The sequence below is a fragment of the Gymnoscopelus braueri genome (assembly GCF_963280865.1).
Source record: "Gymnoscopelus braueri genome assembly, chromosome: 19".
Classification (NCBI taxonomy): domain Eukaryota; kingdom Metazoa; phylum Chordata; class Actinopteri; order Myctophiformes; family Myctophidae; genus Gymnoscopelus; species Gymnoscopelus braueri.
Window position 1 is genome coordinate 24504551 of NC_137621.1, and position 20869 is coordinate 24525419.

A 20869-nucleotide genomic window follows, 5' to 3' on the forward strand; every position below is an offset into this window, starting at 1 on the left:
ACAGCCGAGTCATTCACCGTCAAACGAGATGAAACTTCAGGCCAATTGCTATTCTTGTCCAGGCCTTCTAAGGACAGGAAAGGGAAGTGAAGCAGGCCTATCAGAGTGGAGTAGGGGTTTGGGCACACATCTCTGCAGGATTCCGGTTAGAGGTTACATGGAGTGCAGTGGGCTGTGCTGCAGGCTCTGTCTTATTAACCATGGAGACAACAGGAGGGATGGGCGAAGGGTCATAGTCTGTGTGTGTGTGCGTGTGTGCACGCATGCACGTTGTAGCGTGCATGCGGGTGTGCTAACTGTGTGTGCAAGTGATGGATCAGTGGAATAAATCCACACTTGAAAGAGCAGCTCAATCAAGCTTTCTCACCCATCTCTCTCTCTCTCTCTCGATCTCTCTCCATCCCTCACTCTCTCATCCTGCAGATTTTTCCCCTGCTCCCGGTTTACAGAGAGTTTAAGAGTTCACGGGACTGGGGAGCAAACGAGTGCTACCAGGGGTGACGGGGAACTGCTGAACCCTCGCCACTTCCCATCAGCACCCTCTCCCAGGCTGCCAATCAATCTCAGGGCCTCTAGGGGTTGGGGAGCTGCCAATAAGAGGCCAAGACACCTGAGTCAATGTTCCTGCTAACATACATTACATACAGTACATACATTCCTACATAAATACAGCGGATGACAACTACACAAGGGACCAAAAGCATTTTTAAATCACATTATGAGCTCACATATTTCATTTACAATGTTTCACTATTAGGTCATTTTAAAAAGATAATCATGAATTAAAGTCGATACACTTTTCTTTACCAGCAGTTTTCAATGGCAGAGCAATATAAGAACATAAGAAAGCATCTCTGCATCACTCATTGTTTCTCTGTTTCAGGGTTACAAGCAGCCGTTCCCGCTTCAGTGACAAGTTAAGCTTGTCTTTTCTTGAAAAATAATTTAAAAAAAAAAGCGTGACCCCATTTTGTTCCCCGTGCGATTCAATAAAGGCAATTTCATGCTGCCAAACGTGGAGAAGATGCCCTTCATTAGTACGGCATATAGCAAGGCTGGAGATTGCCGTGGCTCACGTCCATAGCTTAATCCAATTTATTTTAGCATGATAAAGGGCATTACTGCCAGCCAGCCCTGATGCCCACCCACACATACAGTATAAAACACAAACACAGGCACGTGCTCGCACACATGCATACAGTACATACAGTACATAAACACACACTTAATGGTGAAGACACCACTAGAGGAGAACACAATGCCCTTGGCGCTCATTCGGTAAAACGGCACCACGACTTTCTTAAAACAGAGGACTGTTGGAGTTTAAGACTTCAGCAGAAATAACCGCCCAGTCACTGACAAATTACTTGGCATGCACATGACAATTATATAGGCCAAAAACTAGGCCAATGTCTATGTAATTCTAATAATGTGCATTAAAGGCACAGTCCTTAACACAAACAGAAAACTGAATTCCAACACGGAAGATTTAATGTCTCTTCTCTTTCTCTACCGGAGTGAAAGGGGCCTTTCCTGACTGACATTTTATAGCTAAATTATAATTATTAATTTTGTTTGCATACAGTACACAGAAGGAGCCTTAAGTATACGTCAAATTCTATAAATTTTTTACTCATATTTGACAAGAAAAACTATGGGAATTTAATGGAAAGATCTTTTCATCATGTTTAAATGAACAAAGATGCATGGAAGAAAAATGGCTTCTCAAGTGCTGCAATGGGTCATTAATTCACTCCATAAAAGTCTTATTTGAATTAAGGGAGTGAACCTGCTTAACTTCAAGATTTCATTAGCAACTAAAAAGGAGATAATGGCCACTACGTGTTTGAAAAATGAAACGGGTAGAGTTTCTCCTTGAGAGCTATAGCACTTTATTTAGGAGTCAACGCCAACCCCAAATTGATGGGGCGAGCTGACCAAGCTTAAAGCCAGGGGTCACGCAGACCTTGTGCCTCGCTGTCGGAAGGAAGTCACCAGAGCACCCTCAAAACACTTGTCAAAGTGGAAAAAAATCTGGAAAAGTGGCGATGCTATTTCCGTGGCACTCAGCTCATACTGCCGACTGAAGGCCGCATTGACTAAGAAGGACAGTGAAGGAGGTTTCACTGTGTGTGTGTGTTGGTAGTGTGTGCACGCATGCACGTAAGAGACAACTTGTGTTTGTGCGACTGACTCACTCTGCCTCGCTCATCAAAGTGCTGTCGCTTGCAGACACAGCATCATCCTCAAGTTTAGCACATGCATTCAAACACAAGTGAGTGTGTGGATGTCTTCACTGCGCACATGGAGACTGGAGATCAGTGTTACTGTTTCCCCAGTCAGAAACAAAGCAAGTCAATTCTCAGAGAGAGAGATACAACAAGAGACAACTAATCCTAAAACAAGAGGAAATGGATTGAACCACCGTCTCGTGTTGAGGCTAGACTGAAGCCTTGCCAGGCTCTGACAGGGAGGAACCAACAATGCAAGCGATAGAGGCATAGGCATTTTCTCTCTCTCATGCTTCCATTTCTCAACGAAACCTAAACCTGGGCTGCGTTCACAGCTGCAAAATGAGGAGGAGGAAAAAAAAACAACACTGTTCCAGGCTGTCTGCATTGTTAGCCAGCAGCCGTGGTAGTGAGAAATCATTTCAGCTGACGTTTCAAGATTATACCCAACAGAACTACCCTGTTGGAAAATACACGTTCTCAGAGACTTACAGAGACTCTACTACCGGTGTAATGAACATGACTGGAGGCGGCGGGAGCAGATTGCTAGCCGGTCTGGTCTGGCCTAGCCTGGTGTGTCTTGGCACAGGCTGCCCCCTCGTTTCCGCGGGTCAGCAGATCCCCGGGCCTCGCCACCTGACGGCAGATCTGGAGCCTGCAGCTGTTTGGCCTGCCTGGTCGCCACAGGCAACCGGACAGACGCCGTGCGTGGCCTTCGAGCCACCGGCAGTCATCTCCGGCAGCACAGAGGGGGGATCGAGAAGTGAGAGGGGTAGCAGAGGGGACGGGGAAAAAAAGACGCACGCTCGTGCTCAGCGTACTGTGTTTTTCCATTGTGGTGGGGGGGTGGGGGGTGTATAACCAACGTGGTCTATATACGGAGGTAAACAGGACACTAACAGTAGGGTTGGAGGGCGGTGCCATCTGTGGCGTAGTGGGTAGCAGTAACAGTACTGAGCTCTTTGGCTGAGCAAACATATTAAGGCTTGGAACAGTGACACCGACAGAGCCGCAGCCCTGCAGAATCCAAATCACAACTTGGCGATTATCGTTTGTGTTCTCTGTCCCCCTGAAACAACAACAACGCACGTAGAATGCAGACCTCCATCAGGTCTGTGTGTGTGTGTGTGCGTGCGTGTACTCACAGCGGGCACTAGGAGTTTCTTGACTTCCTCCACGGCTCTCCTCATTTTGATCTCGGCTCTGCCCTGCGTGTCTTCCACTGTGATTAGGACATGAAGGTCTTCGTTTAGGTGTTCCCAGTTTGGCTTTCCTCTGTTCTGCTCCTCCTAGAAAGAGATCGAGCGAGGGAGAGAGAGAGAGAGACACAGTGAGTGGATGTGACAGTGTGGGTGTGTTGGAGAGTCAGTGTAGTAGCATGGCATATCAGAGGGAGTGAAAGCGAGTGGCAGAGACACACACACAGTCACACACACAGTCACACACACACACACACACACGAGGACGATGGGACTCTGAAGAGAAACGGGATGACAGGCATGGCCCTTTAGTCAGCTATTTAGCTTCAACTTTGAAAGGACACCCTGCTTTAATAGATCCCCTGCTTCAGAGAGATGCAGACGACAGCTCGCCCTACGGCAATTAACATCACAAGGCAAGATGGATGGATGACGGGATCAGAGAGTGAGAGAGATGGAGGGGTGGTTCGCCTTTACTAACTCCTCTACTAAGAATAGTGTATAGATATACTGTTCAGGGTGGAGGCACCACTGTGCTGTGCGTGTGTGTTTCTTGCACGCGTGAGCGCCTGCGTGTGCCTGCCATCATGTTTGTGTGTGGAAAATAGCACGCAGGAGGCAACAATTGAAGAGGTTTTTTTTTTCTTTGCCTTGGTAAAAAACGGGCCAGAGCCAAAGCTTGAAGAAGGAGCTATATTGTAGCACTCGCACCCCTTGAAAGGCAGAAAAGAATGAAACCATCACTCCCTGACAGCCTTTCAACCACGTTAAATAGAGAGCCTTTTCAATCCATCCTGATTTGAATTCGGAGGATGAGAGAAGAAGTCATTTTGAGTTTTATTGCCTTCTCCAGGAGCTGTGGTAAAAAGCCCTATTGCACCTGGCTCTTTTGAGAGAAGGTAAAGCGTAGAGGACACACAGAGGCATATAGAAAGCTTCTAGCTTTTTTTATATATACTATTTTTAAATAGTATGCTCTTCCATTAAGCGTGGCGGGTGTGATAGCCTCGGTCTGTCTGTCCTGGCTGCTTCACTGACGGTAAATGCGTATAGCAGACAGCGAGAGAGCTCTAAAAAGCTTTTGAGGTTGTATCGCGTGTCACTCCACGCTATGAAAGCGAGCGGTTAGGAAAGATAACCCCCACCTCAACCCCCACCTGAGGTAAGGAGTTGAGGTCTAGTTTAATGGCCGACAAAGGTGGCCTAACCTCAGATTCTACTGCGAAACCTGCACTGCGATAAAAGAAGAAAGGGATATTAATATGACAGCGTGTTTTCAAACATTTGATTCAAATTACGCTTTGAGAAGCTGATTAGAACAAAAGAAGTGGATCCCGCACACCGTCTCGACCTTGCAACTACAATGTTTTATTCAGATGAGACGACCATCTCAGCATCAAGCAAGTGGGATATTTGATTGGTGATAGTACAATCACAAAATAACACAGTGGTTGTCAAAGTGGGGTCCAGGGTTCCTTGAGGGGGCTTCCAAATGGACCCATACAGGTCTGTAACTCTGAGAGTGTGCAAATGAAACCATACTTTTTTATTTCACAATGGTGTGCAAAAGGAAACCATGTGAAATACAATTTAAAAAAGAGTTTGAGAGCCACTGAATAACACAATATTTCATTTCACATTGACATAATGTCCCATGCTAAATGAGGTCAGAGTCCCATGCAGTCCAAAACAGAACCAGACCCGCTCAGTTGATGTCATGCCACTTGGCCCGGTTCAACGCTGGTGGAGAGAGACGTGGATTAATTGCCCACGGTGCATTGTGGTGCTCGGCAGGAGGCCTACCTGACACGTTTTTCAATAGGTCAAAACAAATGCCGCGCAAGTGTGTAAGCACACACACCCACACACACACACAGTGTTAGGAGTTGAGTGCCACCCACCAGCATTCTACTCTGCAGAGAGCAGTTGCCATGGCACTGCTCTTTGCAACACACTCGGTCACACACACACACACGTAAAAAGTTCAATATTCTTCTCTCGTTTCCCCCTTTTCCACATGGGGGAGTGTGTGTGTGTGTGTGTGTGTGTGTGTGTGTGTGTGTGTGTGTGTGTGTGTGTGTGTGTGTGTGTGTGTGTGTGTGTGTGTGTGGTGTGTGTGGGGGGGGAGTTTCAGCAGCCAGGCCATTATTTCACCATGACTGTTTGCTTATGGCCTATTAAGGGACATGGGGATTGGAAGGTGACTCAGCACAAACTGGAAGGGACGCGGACACAGACATTCAAACAAGGGCTGCCTCTAGAAGTATGGCGCATGGGTCAAAAATACATATTACATATAGACACAGACCCTTCATCATACAGCCCACCACCCAGGGCTGCAGCACTTATCCAGTGTGTGTGTGTGTGTGTGTGTGTGTGTGTGTAAAACCCTGGTTTGTCCGGGGCTGTGGGGAAGGTATATGACTGGGAGCAGAGAGAGAGAAGGAAATACATATACGTGAGCATGCACACCCGTGTGCACACAAACACGCACGTACAGCACTCACATCAGGCTGACTGCCTGTGAACAAGGTCATGGAGTGCCCTCTGAGAGAAAGTGACAGCATGACAAACACGAAGGAGGGAGGGGGAATGGAAAGAGGAGAGAGAGAGAGAGAAAGAGGGGGGAGAGAGAGAAAGAGCGAGAGAGAGAGATGAAAGGAATGCTGGCACCCTCTTTGAAGAGCACGCCCAACGCCGGGCGTCATCTAATGCCAGGGCCATGACCAGATACCAGGGAGTAAACGGTTCTAGGGGAAATCGCCCACATGAATAAAATAACACTGAGATGCTATCCTTCCATTGCCAGTGGTGGAAAGTAATTAAGTACATTTACTCAAGTACTGTACTTTGAGGTATTTTTTACTTTACTTGAGTGTATTTTTCTTCGACACTTAATACTTTTACACTTTTACTCCACAACATCTCAGATGCAGGCAGATATTGTACTCCACTAGTTATTATTACAAAACATATTCATATTCAATTCAGCCCTAATTTCTATTATTATTATACAATACTATTATAGGCTCACAACACGTTGCTTCGTGTAGATGCATTTTCAAAAGATTTGTATACATTTTGAAAACGTATCAAACACATTGATCTGCATAATGATTGATCTGCATAATGAGTACTTTTGTAGATTTTGAATACAGGACTTTTACTTGTTACAGTAACCATTGTGGTATTGATAGACTTTTACTTAACTAAAAGAATGCGAGTACTTCTTCCACCACTGTCCATTGCACACACACACACACACACACACACACACACACACACACACACACACACACACACACACACACACACACACACACACACACACACACACACACACACACACACACACACACACACACACACACACACACACACACACACACACACACACACACACACACACACACACACACACACACACACACACACACACACACACACACACCTCTGTTTCAACCCAAGGGCCTTCCAAACCCTCTGTTGGAGCCCAATAAATCCTGAAGTCAAGGCAACGTTCCTAACACAGAAGAGAGGGGGGGTACGCTCCACATGAAGACAGCGTTACAGAAATAGACGGTGCCATGTGTCATTTTCATTCGATCCCGCCCGTCTCCACCCCCCACTCAGTTGTATAGGAAAAGCTGTGTCAAACTGGGGAAGTTCCACAGACACTACAGTCGGTCAGCTGCCATCTCATTTGATCTAACATTGGGGGTGTTTGAGAGTAATCATACTACTATTTAAACCCAGCCATCCCTCTCTCACTTATCCTCACCCTGCCTTTAACCTGGCTTTCAAAGGCCGCTCCGAAAGAGGGAGGGGTGTGTGTGTGAATGTGTGTGTTTGTTTGTGACTGTGTGGGGAGGGTCTGAGTCTGAAATGCCAGCAGGTCAAAGCAGCCAGGCACCGGGGCACTAAAGGACAGACGAGGCCTGAAGGGGACTCACTGAATTAAAATATCAAATGATAGCCATTACAGCCATTTGAAGTACTTGGGTTGCAGTTCTGGCCAGCAAAATTAAATGCAAATCAAATCCAGTGAGGTTCCTATATACTGTTTCAAAAAAAAAAAAATCTTCAAGTGTACATCTAAATACAAAATTAGTACCAGAACTTAGCAATGGCACAAATGCACTCCAAGCTGCCCTTTGTGGCTATAAAACAGACCAATACGTGAGCATTAAGAGCCTCTCTTTAATACCACGTCAGAAGGAAAGATATAAATTATTGTGCCGACTAACTGTCACCCACTACCCATACAATCTGTTCCATGTGTCCAGAGCCATCACCAGCTCTACGCTGGAAGCCAATTTTTGGCTGCAAGGAAAATATCTGGACATCCTTCTGCTTTTCTCATCAACATAATAGGCCCCTGTAAACACTTAATAAAAGCAGAAACAAGCTCTGGACCGCACCCGGCCAAGCAATCAGCACCCTGAGGCAGAGAGAGAAAGAAAACAAGTCAGCTAAAACTCCCCAAACAGCTAAACAAGTAGGTTTGCGGCCGGCCGCGCCAATAGACCAATCAACTTCAACCTATTGATTGCCGATGCCATGCATTACTCCTTGAGTGGTGAAACAGAGAAGCTGTGCCATGCCTGTTGTCAACCAGCTGGCAGAGGTGCAGGCCCGAGCTTGAGGCCTAATGTGTTCTGCCAGCGACTGTGCTGATCCCACAACTTCAGCTATTATGCGATGGGACAATCAGCGAAAACACATAAACCTACAAATCAAAGCAAATTCGTTTGCCATGAAGCAATTCCAGTAAAAAGTGCAAGGCGTAAAGGATGCTTACCGTGGCTCAAACCTAAACTGCCACCTTTGCTGCTCACTGTAATATCACATTTGCGTGCTCGCCAAAGCAGGATTATGGAATTGCTCTTGAGAGAGGAAGGAAACTCCCCCCCGTTTCGCTGCAGAGGTGATCGATACCTCGTACATGCGTAATTTAATTGGCCATGTTCCTGCTGTTGTTCTCTATTTAGCGTTATTGCACAGGCACAGGAAAGCAGACGGCTGAAGCTGCCATGTTAGATGAAACTTTGAAAGGAAATTAGGCTCCGAGGGGAGCTTCCTTCCTTCTCGTTGTGCAGACAATAGTCATCAAAAAGGACCAACAACATCCCTGTGGGCTGCATCTGAAGGCTGAGGGAAGGAACGACAACAAACTAGACAAGACTCCATAGAGAAACGAGACGGAGCATGACGCCGGGGTTGTGTTGTCACAGGCACTTTCAAAGAGCGTCCCTATGGAATAGTTGCGTGATCGGTCCAGTACGGACACAATGTGTAAAAAAAGAAAGGAAAACTCTCAGATGTAGTCCATTTGTAGAACTGCAAGTGTGCACGCGCACACACAAACACACACACAGGTCTTGTTTGATCAGAGGATGAAGTGCAGGCTAGGGAGAGGACTATCATCCTGCATTTGTCTCTTCGGTCTACTGTTCCGATAATTTGCTAAACCATACGGCCGAGGCTCACACACACACTCAAAACATGGTGTATGTTGGGGTCAGCAACTTGCAGGGATGCAACGCTTCCAAAGCCGCTCCCTAGATAGCAATTCCTGCTCAACTTAAATCTTCACTGCCTTAGCTCCTTCCATGCAGGGAGGTGGGAGCCCCCCTCCTCCATTCTGGCCCATTGCGCCTCAGGGAAAACATTAATATTAATACTAGCCACATTCAAATATGTCTCCCTCTACCTGCCTCTATACCGCTATATACGCGACTTGCTGCTCTCTCTCCCCCTTTCTCCTGTCATCTTTTATCCCACCGTTTCCCCCCCTCGTTTGTCTCTACTCTGCCATTGTTCCTCCGGCTTTTCCCCCTCTTTTCTACCTCTCTCAGTCTCTCTCTCACCCTGCAGCTACCGCAGAATCTCCCTCTTCTTCTCCTCTCTCTCTGTACAGCTCCAGTGGGCCAGCTCCCCGTCAGGCGGCGCCGCCCAGGAGAGAGCAGCCATCTGAATTATTGAGAGCATAAAAACGCTGCCGCTAATGGATCCTGAATAAACACACAGGCTTAGCTTAGCTTAGCTGCTACTGCTGCTCAGTATGCCACAGGGCTGAGAGAGAGTGAACACGGAGGCCAAGTGGGGGGGGTGGGGCGAGGCGAAGGTGTGAAAAGACACACACGCCATGCCTCCTCTACCTTAGGAAAAAAAATCATTTTCTACACACCTATTTTCTGTGCAGAATATCCTTGACTCCATTATGGCAAAAAAACGTGGGCCATCGCATGCTAATCTGTCTCTCATTAATGTCTCAATGCGCAAGCAGGGCCATTATTGTTGGTGAGGTAATTGTCCAGGGCTTTGGACAGGTCCCGCAGACACACGGATGAAAAACAAGCAGGACGTAGGTCATTAAGCTTTAAGATTATAGGAGATAATCATAGATTAATGTAACGAGCTGAGAGCAACTTCCAAATGAGGTGTGAGGAAAGTGAGCTCTCCTGGCGCGTGTGTGTGTGCGCGTGTGCGTGTATACGTGTACACGTGCTCACTAGTGTGTTCAGTTCACCCAATCACCACTAACACTTGCTAAATCCAATTCCAAAAAGAACCTTAAATGAACATCTCCATCTTGAGCCGTGGTAATGAAAAGCACTAAAGAGGTACTGAGGTAGAAGAGGTGGGGAATTAAGCCAAGAATAGAGAATCAAAACAAAGAGAAAAGGGGAAGAGGAGGCCCTACAGCGGCAAACTGAGCTTCTAGGAGTGTAGCCCTCCGCTGGGAATCTTTGTACAGCCTACCATTGATGCAGCCCGTAAACTGTGTGTGTGTGTGTGTGTGTGTGTGTGTGTGTGTGTGTGTGGATTCCCATGTGTGCAAGATAAAATACACTTCTCTCCTGACTTATGCAAATGAATTGTAAAGCAGCACTACTGCCTGGTAAATTAAAGGGAGAGAGCAATAACTGCTGAGGAAAATATACAACTTCAAAGTTTAAGTGCCAAAGGTAAGTAAACAAGTGTTCCTGAGAATCAGCTACTGTACCTGGAACAAGCGCAAAAACAATTAATGCAACCGTTTTCTCGCCGATATTCGCCTCGTAAAAAGAATAACCCTAAAAAGACCGACTAAATTCCATTGTAACCAAACCATTTGAGCCTTTATCTAAACTCATCTGAACTTATCTAAACTCTGGCCCCAAACAGGCATAAAGGGCCTCAGCTGCTCGGCTCTTAAAAGTCCAGGAATAGAGTCAGCTTCTGGCCTGCACTATCTGGTACACTCCTGCCTTCTGCACTTTCCACTGTACAGCCTTTGACAGCCAGTGCTATCAGATATCTGGATGCAGACATCAGACAGGCGTCAACTCTCTCTCTCTCGTGTGCGCGTGTGTGTGTGTGTGCATGTGTTTGTTTCACAGTGTTGGGTAGTTTCAAAGCGTTAAGAAATACCTTTATGAAAGGATTGGCACTTTTATAGGCGACATATGCTGTATGTTGCGCATCGTTGCTGTCGGGCAGAAACCTCTTATCTCCAAATATATATATTTTTTAAATTGTATTTCATAAATGAATGCCCTATACTTGGTCATACTACAGTGTCATACAAAAGTAATGAAAATATCCCATGTACAAGCTCAAAACGTGTCGCGAAGGTATACTACAGTATTTGATATAGCTATTGTAGCCACGGGTGTGTCTACAATGAAACGTTGCTGCTCCTGCTAGCAGGCACAGAAATACTATGTCGGTTTAACATTATTTATTAACGTAAATGTATTGAAAAACACTAGTCGTGTAGTCAGTTTGAGAAGTTTGTTTTAAAAAAAATAATCTGTGAAATTAGTCGTTGCACAGATCCCTAATGTGAAGATTGGATAAAAAAAAATGTGCGTCGTCTTTTGCCTGGATATATTATCAAAATAATAAAAGTACCGACAGAATGCATCACATAAAGGCTCACTCACATTAGCTCTTGCTGAACGGAGCCAGCACTTTGACACTGGTCAAATTTAAGTGAACACAAAGGGGGTTTGTTTTATTTAAGAGGTTACAGACATTAGGGTTTTGTTTTGGGGTTGTTTGTGAAGAGGTTATGTAGACTAAGGTTATAAAAATATATATATTTTAAGGGGGGTTAAAATCTTTTTTATATATGGATGGTTTAATGGTGCTTACCTTCTTTTTGTCCCGCATGGAGCTCTTGCCCCTCACCATGATTTTGCATGCAGTCTCTGCTTCCAGCTGCTTGGCTGTGAGTCCTCGAGGACCAAGAATCCTCCCCACAAAGTTATACTGCAGGAGCAGACAAAGAGAAGACACACAGAGAGAGAAAATTAGAAGGGCAAGAGATTAGTCAGTCTACAGAGTACCACTGAATATCGAGTATTGAAAGATTAAGACATTTAGGCTAAATTATAGCACTGAGTTATTTCACACAGGGACCTCTGTGATTGGAATCAGACCACATTGGAGAGAAGCACTTAAACCCCCACCCAACCATTACTCATGGTTCACAATCATCTTCAATTAACTCTGCCTATGAATGAAGTGTGATGTCTAGAATAAAACAATTAAAATAAAAACGACCCATAAGGACTCAAGACCACTCGGCTGGATGCCATGCTCATTGCTGCAAAAACCACGGGTACACATACCGTACACACACACACTAGACATTATAGGACCTTTTTTTCAGCCTTCGACAGAGGGTTAGAGGAATGGAGCCAGTGGTTAAAAACTTAATTAACCACTATAGTATAGTGGTATACTGTATAGTGACTATACAGTATGAATATGTGTATATGGTATACTGTATAGTGACTATACAGTATACTTTGTCCTACGACAAATGACGAAAATAGCTTCTCTACAAACTCAGTGCGTCAAGAGTCATTTTCTTGACGCACTGAGTTTGCCACAAGAAAAATACATTTTATTTCTAAAATGTTAAATGACATGCCCAACATAGGGATGCCAGGTTGAACTTGGTTAATAACAAAGTCCAGGCAGCGACAGGCCTCCCCACTACTTTGCGGTACTGAACCCCCTACCTGGCTGAGCCAGACAGTCTTTATTAGCGCATCACGCTGGGAGCAGCCTGCCAGGCCACAGGAAAATGAAATCTTTCTTGAGAGTCGAGGGAAATGGAAAATGAAACTACAGGGAATTAGAGACGCGCGAGGAACAGAGGGATGGAGGTGTAGAAAAGGCGGAGAGAGGGTGTTAAGAGGAAAGGGGCGGGGGGGGGGGGTTGCAGTGAGGTGAGGCACCCTGCTTGGCGCAATTTTCTTATCGAGGTCCCCTTCCCCCCTCCCCCCTTCACTGGTGAGTGGCTTTGCGGCTTTGTACCAAAAGGAAATGTATTTACCGACGTAATCCTCACCACTTGAAGCAGGCTTCTCCCAGGATAAAGGGGAATTGTGTTGAAATAATCCAACACATTTTCAGCCAAAACAAAAACAGAAGGTAAGGAGGGGAGAGCAGAAGGGAGGTGGGGGTTCAGGAGGGGGGGGGGGGGGTGACAGATGAAACAAAACGGTCGTGTTTAAACATGGCACGAGTGTAGTCGCTGGCATTTGAAGAGCGAGAGCGAGAGGATAGCGTGATGGGGAAAATAAACCTACTGTTATTGAAAATGGGATATTTATACTGTCATGCACATATTTTCCAAAAGCTGAAGCGTAATAATGTCACAGTGGAAGGCTTTTGCTATGGCGATCCCAAGCGTAACCGTTCCCGTTCTCTGGTCATAACAATGAACAGTGACACCGCAGCGCTAACTTCTTTAACTGCAGTCACATCTGCTTACACACTCCAATGCCTCCTCAAATAAATAAAATATATCAACAAATCCCCCCAAAAAAGGCTGTTGGAGAGGAGATGTGTGTAATTAAAGAGATGCATTACAAATCTAAGGTGGTTCCTGTTAAACAAACAGGAGGACCAGAGTTGAAACTCGTGTCACTGTCACAGACAGAGGTCCCCGACTCCCTGGCTGAATCTGTCTGGGGCTAGTATTACTAACACACACCCTGTGGATGGAAAGACAAGAATTCCTGTGAATGACGACAGTTTTCAGAGGGGTGTGCGTTCCGAGGGGTGTGTGTGTGCGTGTGTCTTGCCGGGGCATCACTTTGATTAAGTCATCACAAATCCAAACGCAGGGTATGTTTTTGTGCATTTCTGCTGAGGGATAATGTGGTGGTAGGTGGCCTAGTGTCCACTCTCTGAGGTCACTGACCAGCTATGCACAATGGCAGCGTTTTAATACATGCTCTCACACACACACACACACACACACACACACACACACTCAAGGAATGAAGGAGAGAGCCGTCTTTCTGCATTACAGTACCAGCTGCAGAGTAACCCATAGCTCTGGGGGTAAACACACACTATAGAGCTTGGCGGTAGGACATTAAAAGAGATATCACAAGCTTTACAGATCAACATTCAATATGTCTCCAATCCATACTGTCTGTTCGTCATTGTCTTTAACTGGAATCAGATTCCTGAACAGCACAGGTTAAAAAGGAAGCAAACCGCAAGACCGATCTGAGTAAATTCTCTTCATTCACATAATTCTTTTGAAAGGGGGTGCCTCGTGGTTCAAACATTTAGTGCACTGACCACATGCTCTTTGATTCCAACTCGGGGTACTCACAACTCACAGATTCCCATCGCATCTTGCATGTCTACCCCTACACTCATCTAAACAAAGAAGAAAATATCTTAACAATTAAAAAAATACTATAGCTATAGGTTACATACTTCACCAACAAATGGTCTGCATTTCTATAGCGCCTTTATCCAAAGCACTTAACAATGCTTTACAGTAACACATTTTCACACAACCTGCTCATGAACAGCTAAGGGGTTCATCTTCTTGCTCGAGACAGCTAGGAGCTAGGGATCAAATCAAAATGGTCATTGTACCTCATGAGCCAGTTGCCCCCAACAACAATAACAACAATTAAAATAATATATATTTTTAATACGCATAGATTTCACTTCACCAGGCACTTCAGGCTTTCGTGGCTGGAGGTGCTCGTTTCATTAAGTCATGCACATAGCAGCATGAGCTGTGATTGGTCTACTTTTGTGGGGATACATAGTCCATACAGATAACCCCTGTTATAGACAGCTTGGCCTACAGGCGTACAAATTAAAATAAATCCATGCAGGTATCCGATCCAAAAAGTCAAGATTTCACTAGTTAGAAATCCCCAAACTGACATGGAAATAGAATCTTAACATCTCACTTCCTCTGCCTTCTCTATGTGTTGCTTATACCATCGCTCTCTCGGTCTCTCTCTGGACATGAATATGTTGATGATGATTGGACATGACAGTGAGCAGCGGACTGATGGAAGGAAGTGGGTAGGGATGGAGCAGGGGGAGAGGGAGAGAGAAAGAGAGAGAGAGAGAGAGACAGAGAGGAGAGAGAAGACTAGAAGGGGAAACTTCGTGCTTTCAGTAACTGGAAATGTAATTATGAACAAAACCAGTTAGCCACCACTAGTCTCTGGTGGAAGGTTAGAGGCTAAAAGTGTCTCTCTTGTCCCACCATCGCCCATTAAAAAAAGAAAAGGAAAAAAAAGAAACGTGATGGTTTTTCCACACTGGAATAATAACTCGTCCTGCGTTCTTTCCTTGGTGCTCAAGCAAGTGTATGCATAGGATAGGCAAAATGTTGTGTGTGTGTGTGTGTGTGTGTGTGTGTGTGTGTGTGTGTGTGTGTGTGTGTGTGTGTGTGTGTGTGTGTGTGTGTGTGTGTGTGTGTGTGTGTGTGTGTGTGTGTGTATGTCTCTTGTTGACGTTGGGAACTCAGTCCTGCTTCTAATGGTGATGAGGTTACACAGGGATCACGTCTGGCCAAAATGTCGCGCAAGCTAGCAGCCACAAATGCTGTGCACGTACCCTAGTGCACGCACTGCCTGGTCTCAGTAGAGGAATATTCCGAGATGCGGCCACATCAAATGTCTGGGTTTCTACTGCACGTCTGCGCTCATCACACATATGGTAGAGACAAAACACACCGCCTTGTCCAATTAAAACCTTCCAGGTCTAACTACAAGGCTACCCTAAATGCCTAATAAAAAATAAATAAACCAAGCCTAAATTGACTGCAGGTTAGAATTTAAATAAGACCTCTACCTACGGTATATTTGGTTGGCCTTTAGTGCCTTTGAGCTCTGCAGTTTGAAGTCTGACTCGCTTCTCACAGAGGCCGTTTTGAAAAGGGCGACTGCCATTTTAAGCTGTTGGAATATGAAAACAATGGAGAACCCGTGTGTTGGAGTCATCAGGGGATGCTTAAACCCGCCAGTAACTCCACTCCACCAAGCCTCGCCAAGAAGTGTAGGATGGATACAGCACCCTCCCTCGCAAAGACACCTTCACTTCTCTTCTACTCAACTCACCAGAAATACCTCACCACCTACGCAGCCACTACAAAGAAATCAAGGTTCTCTGTTCCGCCCTCAAACGGGCACACAAGTGCTCTTGTTTCTTCCCCGACCGTGGTCTGGAAAGTGCGGCCTAGGGACCCCCATGGGGAACATGACGATGGGGTCATGGAGGACTTGTCACCACTCAGGGGGATGCTTGCAGTAGTCTCAAGTGAAGTGGAAATGAAGCCCCATTTATCCCTACTAGTAAACCTACTTACATTAAGTTATGTATGGAATATATTCAATTCCAAAAGCTGTACTCTCTCACACTGTTAGCCGCTATTCCCACAACTAGTCATTAAAGACTCCGATTTAGCCATTCTGGGCTAAAATCAGCTCCAGCTAACAAAAGAGGGAGGAAATACATAAATAAATAAATAACCCCGCAAAAAAATCATTTATACGTTCTATTTACAAATGCACTCTTGCCATCGCCATCTGGTGAACAGAATACATGCATAAACTCTTTATTTTGCCAACTCTGCAACTCTCAGCAGCCTCTCGTCTCCTATTCCCTCCCCTCATTTACGGCATTAGGAGATTAGAGACACTGGGACCTTTGGTGGATGGACTCTCTCCCCTCTCTCACCCCATCTCTCTTTTATCGCATTCTTCCTCGAAGCTCTGAAAGCCAACACACACACACACACACACACACACACACACACACACACGGGGGCAGATAGAGCAACTACTACACACACAGACCCACACATACACACCAAGCCCCCTTCAGGACGAGGGCTTACCCTGACATTAAAGGGTCTTTGTTTACCCACCCCGTTATCGCTACTCCACAGGCGGGTTATGGCGTGTGTGTGTGTGTGTGTGTGTGTGTGTGTATGTATGCATCTCCATGTTTGAGTGGCCGACTGCAGAACTATACAGAGAGTTCTTGCAGACACCCTCGGCTACACTCAGAAGCCGGCTGCCGTGAAAGTGTGTGTGTTTGTGTGAGAGGGCATCAGAGTGCACGCGCAGGACAAGAGCTGTGAGCGCGCGCGCGTCAGTGTGTTATGATTTGTGCCGCTGTGGCGTGAATGAGTGGGAGACGATGGCGGTTCCACCAACAGCGCTCGGGGAAGCAGAACAATCGTTTCATGTGACAGTGGTGTTTGTTTGTGGCGATGGTGAGAACGAAGACAGGAAATGAGATCACGCATTCGTGCACGCGGGGCTTTAGAGCGAGGAGTGGCTGGCCGAGCCGCGAGGAGAATACCAATCGACACGCTCGTAGGGTTCAGGGAAATGAGCAGCAGTTCATTCGGTGCGGTGCATCGAGAAACTGTTGCTACATCGGGCGCCGCCATCTCTCTCCCTCTTTCTCTCTCAGCCTCTCTCCCTCTTTCTCTCTCAGCCTCTCTCCCTATCTTTGCTCCCCCCCTTCGCTCCCCTCACTCTTCCCCCTTCGCTGTCCTGACCTCAACAGTTTTATTGGGCAACAACTCATACCAAAGTAATGGCTGGCCCGCAACTGTTTCTCATGTCAAAGATACTACTCCCTCTCTCCCTCCTCCAATATTTTGTTTTTTTTTACTTCACCCCAAATTACAAGGGAGAAATCCCAGCAAGGGCACAGAGATGAACGGTGGTGTTTTGTTGTCTGCACCAACCCCTGTTCTCTCCACACGTCTAATAAAAGCCGTCTTTCCTCAGCCATTCACGGCTGTCTCAGGATGCTCCTTCAGCACACATCCTTTTCTTCTCCCTGTCTGTGTCTGTCTATGTACGCTGCATCCAGTCATCCCTCTTTTGCATATCTGTCAGCCCCCTTCCCCCCCCCACTTCCTCCCTCCCTCCCTCACTGCGCAGATCTCTCGCAGAATAAATAAATCAATGTTTCCCTCTCGACTACACGCAACCTCCCCAACCGCCGGCTGGCTGCCCGCCCGTTTATCGCTCATTCATCTGCGGGCTGAAATGTTCATGCGTTCAATTAAATCCATCTTGTGCACCTCCCCTGCGTGACACACACACACACAAGCGCCCACTACACGCACGTACATTTCCACACAGGTTAGGCAGTGCTGGACACAAGGATGGGAAAAAGGATCGAGATAGAGAGGGGACTGGGGTGGGCAGGGGCCGGGGGGTTGAGGTTGAACGGAGATGAACTTATGGAAGATTGCATTTCACGGCCTGCAGGGAAGGATGGACGAACCAGGTGATTTGAGGCGATGCCATACCAGCCAGGGCATTTGAGGAGCGCACGAGTGGACGTTTAGACTTTGATTCTGACGGGTGACATTTTCGCCTCAAAGCCCTATAGACTTCAAAGCACTCCATTCAGCACATCCAGCATTTAGCGCCTAATCCAAGGCTCCTTTGATAATTCTGTTTGGGTTTATTTTGGGGTTGCGGGCGGCAAGGAAATGGACTTGAAGGCAGAAGTGAGAGATAGGGAGAGAGAGAGATTGAGGGAAGAGCAGAGATTGATGCCGGATGAAACAGCAGCAAGGGGTGAGTGGAGAGCAAGGTTCACGAACTCTTAAATAAGCAAATGCGAAAAAGAAAAAGGGAAAAAAAAGGAAGAGTAGAAAAGGGGAGAGATAAGTTAAATTGCACCCAGCCTCTGCCTCAGTGTTCATCCGAGCGTTAGTTAATCAGCATAAGTCAATAGGAGACTGCCCTCTGACAAGGCTGAGAGCACCGTGGAATTATGCTAGCCACGCTACGCTACGTAGCTGCAGCCTTATCCCACAGGGAGGAGAGAGGGAGATAGAGAAAGAGGGAAGATAGGGGATAGATAGAGTGAGAGTGTGAGAGAGATGGATCAGACATAAAGAAGATTTGCCAGATCCCATATTTTAGTTAATATATAAAATCCACGGGCTGTGAGTCTTGGATGAACTAAACATGAACTAAATAGCTCAAGTGAATGAGTGCATGGCTCTGCGTGGAAAGCCTATACAGAATACTTTGTATACAGTCTATTTTTGCAACAATGGAGCAAACAATTAAAACGTCAGTTATCTAAACGTGACATTAATTATATTGGTATGTACACTGATGCGACTTGGCTTGGCTAAGTGCATGTGTGTGTGAGAGTGTTTGGAGCTACTGTTGTGGATAAAAGAGAGACCGACAGAGAGAGAGACACACACACACAGAGAGAGACAGTGTACGGTCCAGCAGCAGCAGTGTGTGTGTGGGGGGGGGGTGTCAGCAATGACTGACGACAACGTCATGTTTCATCCACATCTCTATTTCCTGCGTTGGGTACACGTGTGTGTGTGTCTCTCCTTTGATCCCTCTGTGAGCAACCTGCTTCTTCTGTCCTTCATTCTCTACCTCCCTCCCTCCCTCCCTCTGCCTAATGACTGTAGAGACACACGGGCCGGACACAGCACAGTAGCGTGAGCACAGCAACACAAAGCTGGAGAGCCGTTCTAAATATATTCACCTGAAGGTTTGTGGCTAATTTACAACTCCACAATTCACGGTTTTCAGGCATATGACCGCATAGGTTGAAAAAACACCACAACAAACGCATTTCTTTATCAATCTAAGACATCAGTTTAATTACCCTCTCTACCCACTAACTGAGGGTAAGAAAAAAAATCATCACGCATGGCTGGCTAACTAGTGAGATCTAAATATCCCCTGATCTCCTTCTCTCTGGGCAAGGTGAGGCAAGGTGAGATGAGGTGTGGTACGGTCCTGGGGCTGCTAATGACTTAAGGGGGTGAAGGAGGAGATCAGGCTCTGGCATGATGATGTGATGACACCCTCGCGGGAACCAGCCTAATGACTTTCACGCAAGAGCAAACCAGCAAAGACGTACTGGGATCCAAAATCTGCCTCCTCAGAACATCGCCGCAGTCTTAATTTTTACATCTTATCTCCGAAAATCTGTACCGGTTCCTGTGGCAGTGATGCGCTGCAGCGGAAATAAGTTGCTCACGTTCACGTTCGCACATTTGTTCATCCACTCCCCCCCCCCTCAAGCCGCTCGCACGCTTTCCCCTTTAATTAGTTCCCAGTTATTCTCGGTCGACACACACACACACACACACACACACACACACACAGGAGTGTGTTGCAGCACGCACATCTTGTCCACCTGCCAGGAAAAGCGTGTCTGCAACGGCCTCCAGCCTAATTACTGTCCCCATACACACACACACACACACACACACACACATGTGCCCACTCACACACACACACACACACACACACTTGCATGCAGCTAACTGGAAATGACACCGCTAGTCTATTTTTCATTATTCTACTCGGGCTCAGTCAGGGCATCTCTCCTGGCCCTCTGTTATGCCAGCTGAAAGACTGCTCTTCTTATTGATGTGCATACATTCAGACAAGGAACTTTTAAAAAGGCTGCACAGTCAATTCCTCAGTGTTAATTTAACCACTTAAGGCCTATTTTGTACTTTCTACAAGGTCACACTGCACCGCGTTGTATGCTCCCCGTTATTGGCAGGCGTGCATGTGTGTGTGTGTGTGTGAGCGAGAGAGATGGTGCAAATTAAAGTGGCTCACACCCACATTCAAACAGCAAAGAAAAATATTTAACACTCATTATGTGGCTGCCATTGAAAAACAACTGCATTGAATGACCGAGTTTGCCTTGAATTAGTGTCACCTGAATGGTGGCTGATGGAGACTGACTGAGAAAAGACAAACATGAAGCACTAAGCAATTGAGCCAAGGGGCAGACAAACGAGCATCCTTTGACTGCTTTCATGCACTTAAAGAATCATAAACAGCAGCAAAGGCGGCAGCTTTCAACATGCTGCCTCCAACAACCGAGTGCATGAGGCGATTGTTGTGATCAATCCCTGTGCCCCCCCCAATCCCTGTGCAGAGAAGTCATTTGTGATGCTCAATTGGAGTCATTTGGCATCAAAGGGCGGGCTAATAACCAGCAAATGAAGACTTGACTGGGATCAAACAGCTGTTCCTGTGACGACCCAGCAGCTTGGGCACCACGGAGACCGGAAAGGAGGGGGAGGTAGATTGTTTTAACAGGCAACTTAACCACTTGAGCACTATAGCATCCCTA

General features: G+C 46.3%; 1 protein-coding gene across 4 annotated transcripts in view; it reads right to left on the reverse strand.

The window, feature by feature from the left end:
* qkia (QKI, KH domain containing, RNA binding a) overlaps nucleotides 1-20869 on the reverse strand; it is an 89974-nt gene that overhangs the window by 31150 nt on the left and 37955 nt on the right. For all 4 annotated transcript variants that reach the window (XM_080413676.1, XM_080413677.1, XM_080413675.1 and 1 more), the window contains exons 3-4: nucleotides 11573-11689; nucleotides 3377-3520 (exon numbers count right to left, since the gene is read on the reverse strand). In XM_080413676.1, coding sequence (XP_080269802.1) covers nucleotides 3377-3520; nucleotides 11573-11689 — 261 coding nt within the window. The remainder of the gene's footprint in view (nucleotides 1-3376; nucleotides 3521-11572; nucleotides 11690-20869) is intronic.